At 43.9% G+C, this 8,855-nt stretch overlaps 1 protein-coding gene across 5 annotated transcripts in view; it reads left to right on the top strand.

The window, feature by feature from the left end:
- Positions 1-8,804, top strand: part of blnk (B cell linker) — a 21,271-nt gene extending 12,467 nt beyond the window's left edge. For 2 of the 5 annotated variants that reach the window (XM_031879540.1, XM_031879563.1), the window contains 21 exons: positions 338-403; positions 832-878; positions 2,396-2,433; positions 2,516-2,633; positions 2,920-3,026; positions 3,208-3,277; positions 3,418-3,501; positions 5,166-5,191; positions 5,284-5,312; positions 5,419-5,475; positions 5,581-5,608; positions 5,695-5,752; positions 5,922-5,976; positions 6,079-6,097; positions 6,212-6,242; positions 6,664-6,739; positions 6,823-6,851; positions 6,999-7,054; positions 7,150-7,233; positions 7,349-7,504; positions 8,035-8,804. In XM_031879540.1, the coding sequence (XP_031735400.1) occupies positions 338-403; positions 832-878; positions 2,396-2,433; positions 2,516-2,633; positions 2,920-3,026; positions 3,208-3,277; positions 3,418-3,501; positions 5,166-5,191; positions 5,284-5,312; positions 5,419-5,475; positions 5,581-5,608; positions 5,695-5,752; positions 5,922-5,976; positions 6,079-6,097; positions 6,212-6,242; positions 6,664-6,739; positions 6,823-6,851; positions 6,999-7,054; positions 7,150-7,233; positions 7,349-7,504; positions 8,035-8,151 (1,351 nt within the window). In that variant the 3' untranslated portion in view covers positions 8,152-8,804. The remainder of the gene's footprint in view (positions 1-337; positions 404-831; positions 879-2,395; positions 2,434-2,515; positions 2,634-2,919; positions 3,027-3,207; positions 3,278-3,417; positions 3,502-5,165; positions 5,192-5,283; positions 5,313-5,418; positions 5,476-5,580; positions 5,609-5,694; positions 5,753-5,921; positions 5,977-6,078; positions 6,098-6,211; positions 6,243-6,663; positions 6,740-6,822; positions 6,852-6,998; positions 7,055-7,149; positions 7,234-7,348; positions 7,505-8,034) is intronic. The other 3 variants (XM_031879557.1, XM_031879571.1, XM_031879548.1) reach the window with 2 other exon arrangements.
- The last annotated feature ends 51 nt before the right edge of the window (positions 8,805-8,855 follow it).

The following is an 8,855-nucleotide window of genomic DNA, read 5'->3' as shown; positions in this document are numbered from 1 at the left end:
TGTATGGACAAAAAACAAAACACAACTTCTTATATTTTATCAATATGGTGTCAACATCTGTTAACTTTCCTCTGCGAGCAAGAAAAGGGTTCAAACTTGGGCAAAAAAAAAGTCATTTGTGTTTCGTCTAAATGCTAAATATCAATGCTTTTAACATCATCGATCAGAACGTGAACACAAACCTTGTCAGAAAAGTGACATAGTAGAGAATTCAAGATACAATGAGGAGTGACTGATTGACCTGAACACTGCGGCTGTCTTCCCAAAGCGCCCTTTTTAAAGCAAGATTCATTTTTCCTGTGGACTTGTTTCTCAATGACAAATCATGTTTCTCCAGGCAGCTTCAGAAGATCGTCCAAGACATCAAGAAGAATGACGGCAGCTTGCTGAACAAGCTGAGGAGGTCAGTCTCTAATATCTCAAGATCTTTACTGTCCTCTTTGTACTCCACGCTAATATTTTGAGACTCTGAGAAGTCCCTGTGTGGCGCATGCACGCATCATCAGAGAATGCCAATTCCTCTTTCACAACCGTTGGAATTAAAGACAGACCCACAGGCCAAAAATAACATAAACAGATGGCCGTTTCGATTTCCTTTCCTGAAATGAGTCCCCTTAAAGGACAGATGACATAATGACAGAACCCACTCATTCTCGTCCTGTCTGCTGAAGACGCACAGCGGCCTGCCAACCGCTTTCACGGCGCAGGTGTCCAATGTATGCAAATGGGTTGCCTCTTTCACTGAGACAGAGTATCGTTGCCCTGTGAAGTCATTCATTGCCTGCTGCTGATGTCAGTGTGTCTCTCTCTCCCTCTCTCTCTGTACGGCAGACTGAAGAGCAAACCGCTTCCGAAAGTGCCTGCGAGAGATTACAGAGGTAAGAACTGAGACGTTATCGCCGGTTCCACAAGAGGATTGACACATGTGGTGCAAAATAACACATAATAATAGTGATGATATCCACCTGTGTTCAAGTCCGTCTTGTGATAGCAATCAAATGCCAATATGTACATTGAAAGAGTCATTGTAATCGCCTGAGTGTGTCTCTTCCAAAGTTACAGTCTTTAGTACAGAATTCACTCTTCTTGCTCCTATCGCAGCAGCACACAGCTCTGCAAGGGAACATGGTTGGAAACATAGTAAACAACAGCCTCGCATAAACTTGGGTTGATCCTGGCATGGTTTTTTCTCTGTGGATTTGGTCCCCCCCCCCCCGTCTCGTACTGTGGAATCATGTTAGTGCGGGAAGAGGATCTTTAAACATCCACTATGGACAGGAGGAAACATTACAGTGACCTATGACATATGGGCATGTGAGCAAGGCGGACTTGTAAAGGATGGAGAGAGCAGAGAAGTTTGGATTTCCAACAGTCTTTCATAATTGCACATCAGCAACACTACATGTGTACAAAATATATGTTAAAGGACACAAAGCAACATCATCCGTTGGGCCAAATAGCTACTTTCAGAGTATTGTACAGAGTAGAATATTCTAATATGTGTACCGTATATTACAGGAATATTATTACTGATGCATTGTGTTCAATGCCACAGTTAATTTGAACTCCTTTATAGACATCTGGGTAGTTTCATCTTTGCATCATATTCTGTAAATTGATCAAATGGTTTTTAAGCTAAATCGTGCACAACTAGTAACTCGAAGTCGGAACAATGTGTGAAAAGTACCATGTTTCCTTTTGGCATGTAGTGGCGTAGATGTATTAAGTAGAGCATAACATTGAAATGTTCAAGTAATTTAAGTACAGCAGATGTACTTAGTTGATTTCCCCTAGATGTTAATCTTATTTCCCTAATGATGGAGGTAATGATGTACAGTATATAATACAATCACTAATCACAAAAACAGCCCGGAATCAGCTGTGTTACTGCTTACCTTGACTGTACCTGCAGTCATTTATACCCTTGCAGTTAGCACTTTCCTTATACATCATCTCGTTCTTCTTTCCATTGGGAAAAAACAAACCTACCAGATCTGTTTCATCTCAGCCTGATAAAGAAAATGACAAAAAAAAACACTGCAAGTGAGCTTTAGGAAACAATTATCGCACCTGTTTCCAGATGTTATTTTCAAGAAACACGCTGCACTAAATTACTTGATGCTTCTGCTCAAACCGCATTAAAAAAACAGCACCAATTATGCCACTTGTTGAGAGATTATTCAATGGTTGAAGAGGTGAGGAGACGCACTCCGCTGGTTCCTTTAACCGTGGGCTTGGCTCTAAAATTAGAGAATGTGCTCCGACACCGGCTCGGGTGAATTTATTGCTGGTGTTTGATTTATTTTTTTGTTAAGCAGGCTGGGTTTAGTAAAAATACACAATTTGCTTTTACATTTCTCCCTCATTGTAATGAAATCCCTTTAAATGTTTCCAGATGACAGGGAAGAGGATGAACTGTCTGATCCGGATTACGTGAGTTGAGAAATTGGTGATTTGTAAGTAATTCAAAGTGCTGTTTTTGCCTGGCGAACATTACAATTATGTTGTTCCCTAGGATAACGACATGTATGAGGATCCACATGAGGACCAGGACGACAGCTACGAGCCTCCTCCCAGCCACAGAGCCTTCACCGCGACTCCCTCTGCTTCCTTTGCGAGGGGGGAATATCTCGGTCAGTAGCGGTCACCTGACACGAAGAGCTGTTTGCATCTGCACTTATTTTTCACCACAAATGTCTCCCAAAACTCCTCTCCTCATGATGAAATTGAAAACCCCTTTTCACACACAGTTTCTATTCTTCAGCAGCTTCTCCTTTACAGCGTTCGCTCTCCTCCAGCTGGAGTCGCATTGCTCCGTGTGGCACCGCTGAGCCAAAGCCACAATACACAGAGGGCTTCAGAATGGAGCTTCATGCAAATGCTGACGTCCTGTTTCTGCTTCTGCTTCTCCTTTTCCAGGCGACGACCGCCGCAACCGGCCCAGCCGGCCGCCCAGGAAGCCCCTCCGCCCGGGCAAAGACTCCAAACAGCTGCCCCCCGAACCCACCCAGCAGGGGAGCGATGAGGTAAAGCAACTTCCCCCTAGCTCACACAAACACTCACACAAACACTCACACAAACACTCACACAAACACTCACACAAACGCTGCTGTGTCTTGGAGGGTTTCGCCACATCCTGTGCATTGCTAAATTCCATCCGATGAGTGCGGACAGCTGACCTCGTTTTCACACTGTGTCGCTTTGCAGGAGGACTACATCGATCCCGACTGCAGCAACGATGACAACTACGTGGAGCCCGCAGGGAATCCATCCTCCAGTAAGATACCAACTGGAATAGAGAGATTATTTGGTTAGAGTTTATGAATAGGAAACGTCATATGGATCCCACTGCTGCAAGGATTATGAAGATATAATAACAATGATGATGATGGCGATAATCTTCGTGCCCCTACACAGATCCTGTGATGCATGGTGGGGGCAGAGCAGGGAGGGACCGTCCCATGTTGCACACACCTTTACCAGAGCGTCCGCCCAGTCCTGGTAGGTACAACAGTAACCACTGCCATGCCTCGACACCAGCTCACAAGGGGGTCAACCTCTAGAGTTATTGGTCCTGATAACCTGCGCTCTCTTACCATCAAACCCTGTATGAAATGCACCATCTGAAGATGTACCGTAACACGAGGAGAAGCTGTCCTGTCCTGTACAGTCATGTGGCATTTAATTAGTTCACTTGTTTGCTGTCCACTGGACCATGTACCTCCAAGCATGGTGATGTTAGAAGAAGACATGAAGAAGAAGAAGAAAAATTTCAGTAGCTTTACAACAACTGTTGTTATTCTGAAAAGTGAGTTAGTTAGTGGATAGTGGCCACGCTCTGTGAGGCTGGACTAAGGCACAGCAGCGCTTTGAGCTAAATGCTAATGTTAACTTGCTAACATGCTGAATTTTGGTGTAGACTGTATATTGTTAACAGTGTTAACCATCGTAGTTTAGCGTTTTAAACTTAAACCTGCATTCTTTTGAATGTCCATCAGGGGGCGACACCTCTGCTTACTAAAAAAGAAGTCTGATTGTATCGAAGTCTATGAGAAAATGACTCTACTTCTCACTTGATTTATTACCTCAGTAAACATTGTAAACATGAGTTTATGGTCTCAATCTCTAGTTTCAAGTCTTCTTCAATACAGCATGATGTTCATCTAGTAAATTATGGTCCATTTAGAGTCAAATAGACCATAAAGCAGGGTTTGCTTTGGGGCGTGGGTACGTTGCGATTGACAGGCTGCTACCACGTCTGGGAGTTGTCAGTGTCTTCCTCTGACAACTTTAGCCCTCTCTCAGTGTGTTTTCACTTCATGAAAGTAAATTGTAACATTTTGGTCGCCTAAAAATGTTTAGCGCCGAGTTTATTACTTAGCTCCACCCTCTCGTTTCACTTCTGGTTGCAAAAAGGCAAAAAGATGGTGACGGCCAAAATGCCAAACTCAAGGCTTCAAAATGTCAGTCCACAAACCAATGGGTGACGTCACCGTGACTACGTCCACGCTATACAAGATCTATGGTATTTGGTCATCAACAAAAGTATTGGACAAATTTAAATTCTGACCTGATGATGGCGCTAGATAAGACATTAACGAATTATCAAAGTCATTACGATTCATTCTGAGAAGGCATGTAGACGTGTACCAGATATGTGACATTTCACTCCAAACCACACGTGTCAGCATCATAAAGGAAGAGTGAATGTCTGTACAAAATTTTGCGCCAATCCATTAAAATACATACTTCACTGGATGAGTGAACATTTGTTTAGGATTCATCCTCTTGGGACAATGAATGTCTGTACACCATTCATGCCCATCTAATAATTGTTAAGTGGTGGTCCGACCAACGCTGCCGTGTTGCCAGCGTGGCTGAACGCAGAAGGAGAAAAAAAAAAAGGAGGCCTCCATAACGTCTACAATAATGAACGAACAGATTACAGGCCTGTGCATGAAAAGTCTTTGTAAATACACTACAATGAGAGACAGTCAAAAGCAGTTAGTACAAACACACACATACAAAAGAAACGCCCAGGGGCAGATTGTGCTGCATGCTGAAGACATGTTTGAAGCAATGAAAACAATGACATCCGGCACAAAAAAGAAAACTAGGCCTTTGTGCCTCTGCAGTGTCTAATTCTGGCTTTGGTTGCTTTTCAGACTTTTATGAAGTTCCTGACAAAGAGGTAGGCTTTTAAGTTACAGCCATTCCAAGTATTCAAAGTGCATTTACATGTGGAATTCATTGTGGTTTTTCGTTTTATCGCGTCTCTTACAGGGAAACTCATTATCTCTTCCAGCAAGCAGGTCAGTGGGAGACTGGTAATTGCATAGACGTACAATACAAAATGACAGTATTTTTTGGGGAAAATCCTTTTTGACTGCAGTCTGAGACCAACCATTTCCTTTGCAGACCGCGTCCGATCCCCACAACACAGTCGCATTCTTTACCACCGAGGCCCAGCCCCAGGTAGGACTGAGCGTTTAGTCCCGAGGCCGCCCTCTGTCTGCCATGAAGTCATAGCATTGCTTTCCTACTTAACCACACTAATAATGAGTCGTGTTTCTTCTTCAGAGGGGATACGAGGAGATCTCCCGTTGCCGTAAGTGCCGTGTTTTGCAGAGAATTTGCTGCGTGCCGCGCAGTTAGGACCACGCGGACTTACTGGTGTTGTGAATTTTTTTCCAGGTCCAGGAGCCAGCAGCAGCAGCAGACGACGACGACGAATACGAAGTCTGCGATCCAGGTGACTGTGAATATGAAATCAAAAGCAGCCAGCATAATTCTTTCTAGCATGATACGCCATCTAGATCAAATATACTTCCCTACAGTAAATGGGCAATAGTATGATTATAAGACTTGCCAAAGCTGGTCACAATAACTGATAGATCGCTTGTCACCGTGTGCTCCTCTAGGTTCCAGTGATAAACCTGCAGGCGGCCCTTCTCTACCAAAACCTTTGCCCAGAGAGTAAGCATCACTTAACCAAATATGTTTTCTAATTATATATCTATTTAAAGCTTAAAGAAGGGAATAACTGAATGTCCAATCATCTCTTTTTTTTTCTACCAGAAGGTCACCAAAACCACCGGTAGGAAGCGCTCTGAATACTTGTTTTTAAAGGATCAGCTGATGACAAACATGACAATATGTGTTTATGTTTATGATGCTAAAAATCATTAAATGTTTTTCTTTTCTTTTGCAGAGGGCAGAATTTAAACCTAGGGAATTTGAAAGTAAGTGTTCATTCATCCAGATATTATGTATTGTGCACTCATTATTAGTCACACCAGAGCTTTTATTAAACATTGTCAAACTAGTTCCAATCACTTCTATGATGAAGGTTTTTTTTCTCCCTTAAAACACTATTAAACCTGCATTGTCACCACTGTTGCTCTCTGGATTTCCTTCAGCAACTTTTAGTGTGCGATAATGATCTAATTCCATACAAACATACGCTGCACATACACATGGTGACTTAAAGTACAAGTAGTTCCCACATTTAAACTCTTCCAGTTAGAAGGGTATGCAGATAAAGCCGCATACAACTGAAAAGAAAAACATTTACACATTTCATTTGTGGGATTCGTCTTCGATTTCCACTCATTACTGAACGGCGAAACGCAGCCTGATCACCATCCGTCTGGATCTCCACAGGCCGAACGCTGCCTGCGATGCCAACCAACCAGAAGCCCCCGCCAAAGTCTTTTACGCTGGAAATGAAACGGCCAAAGTAAGACGCGTACAGTTTGACGCGATGCCGGGGGGCCCCCAACAACAGCCTTTAATGGCCTCTGTTTGTGGTCTCTCTTGCAGGATTCCTGTTCCACAGTTGACCCCCCACAGTGAGTACGGCTCCTGCTCGAGTCTCTCGGCAGGTTATCAGCCACGTGCACGGGAGGAGTTGTTTTACACTCTTAACAAAAACAAAAATGTCTACATTGTAGAAAAGAAAAACACCTTAATCATAAAGTGTCTCTCGTTGTCCCCAGAGCTGGCCGACAGACGAAGTGTCCCTGCTGAGAATGGGTTGACAGACCAAGACAAGGTGTGCTCTTGCAACGGTTTATCGTAAAGATGAACAAACAACTCAACAAGCTACATTCACGCAAAATCCTATTCTCCGTATACTTTGATTTCCAGGACGCAGACATCTATAAGAAACCCTGGTATGCCGGCGCGTGCAGCCGCAAGACTGCTGACGACGTCTTGTGTCGCTCAAACAAGGTGGGAAATCGTATCATTATCCAAATGAGTGATCTGTGGTTTGGATCCCATTAACCCACCACACCCACTCACCCCTGCCGGGTTTCTCACTGTGAGTGCTTCTTTCTGTTTTCAGGGCGGGGCGTTCATGGTGAGGAAGAGCTCCGGTCAGGACGCACAGCAGCCCTACACGCTGGTGGTGTTTTACAACGGCCGAGTGTACAACATCCCCATCCGCTTCATAGCGACGACGCAGCAGTACGCTCTGGGGCGAGAGAAGAAAGGGGAGGAGGTAGGAGGGAGGTCTTTGGGTGTATGTCAACGGTGGAAAAAGAGCCGTGTTTCTGTCTCTGTGGGCGCGCGTGTTGATCTAGCTGCTCTTTAGTGATAGCTGCAGGGTTTTCAGTCCAATGCTGGTACTGGAGGTTTTGTTCGGATTAGGATTGTTAGTTAAAAAGCCTCAAGAGTGTAATTATATGCAGGCATCTGAAATAACAGCTAGACCAAAGGGCACCAAAACTCCCCAAAAACTGTAAATGTGACACATTGCATTGTGGGATTGTTTGCAAAGAAAGTGGTGTGCACGTGCTGTGGAATTTTTAAGGGGCGCTAAATCGAGCACTTGCTCAACAGTGGTCTAAATGTTGATTTGACTGAAAATGATTACACTCACATTATTCAGAAATAACCACCTGGACCATGTCTGGACTGCGTCACAAGATCCCCTCTTCCTTTAAAATGTTTAGAGCAAACATAAAATGGCTCATTGACCTAATTTCTGGATTTCAAGGACGTTCAGACTTCCCTTCTCTCTGTTCGCAGCATTTCAGCAGCGTCTCCCACATCATCGAGAACCACCAGCGGACTCCTCTGATGCTGATCGACAGCCAGAGTAACGCCAAGGACGCCACCAAGCTGTGCTTCCCCGCCAGGCCCTAGATTTGGCCCCTCGGCGCGTGTCCACACCTGCCGCGTTTACCCTGACTATTGTTTACAGAACTCATCGTGCGACGCTTCTTCTCTCCTCCGGTGTCCAGATCCCCGGCCTGCACTGCTGGCCATGCAGAGCCAAAGTAACACCGACGCAGATGACTTTTTAAATCTTCATTTATTTCGATGTTTTTGTTTTTTTCTTAATGCTCGGTCAGTAAACAGTGTTAAAATGAATGCAAGGAAGGAGACAGTGTTGCTGAAGCAGGTAGACAATTTGTTTATGACAGCAATACGTTGCAAGGTTGTATATATTTTTGTTTTAATAAAAAATTTAAAAAAAAAAGTAAATTACTTGTGTTGTATGACTCCAGCTCACATCGACAGTCGTCACAAAAAACGCCACCAGGGGCCGACAAACTGGTTAGTTTATTGCCTGGTCAACAAGTAATGCTCTCATGCTCACATTTTGTTGCATAACATCAATTCCTAGGCACTTGGTGAAAACTCTGCAGTAATATTTTACAGTACCTCTATCTGGACTATGTACACAATTATAAATCTTTTCATCCAAAATGGAAAAAACATTCACACACACAGTGAATTACTGAGAAACAAGGACACATGCACCGTATTTGTCCAATGGTCTCTCTCACTCACTCTCTCTCACACACACACACACACACACACACACACACACACACACACACACA

Source organism: Anarrhichthys ocellatus, unplaced genomic scaffold (genome assembly GCF_004355925.1).
Source record: "Anarrhichthys ocellatus isolate YVR2014 unplaced genomic scaffold, GSC_Weel_1.0 scaffold3, whole genome shotgun sequence".
NCBI classification, from domain to species: Eukaryota; Metazoa; Chordata; class Actinopteri; order Perciformes; family Anarhichadidae; genus Anarrhichthys; species Anarrhichthys ocellatus.
Note: the sequence above shows the minus strand (reverse complement) of the source record. Positions and strands in the feature narration are given on the sequence as shown.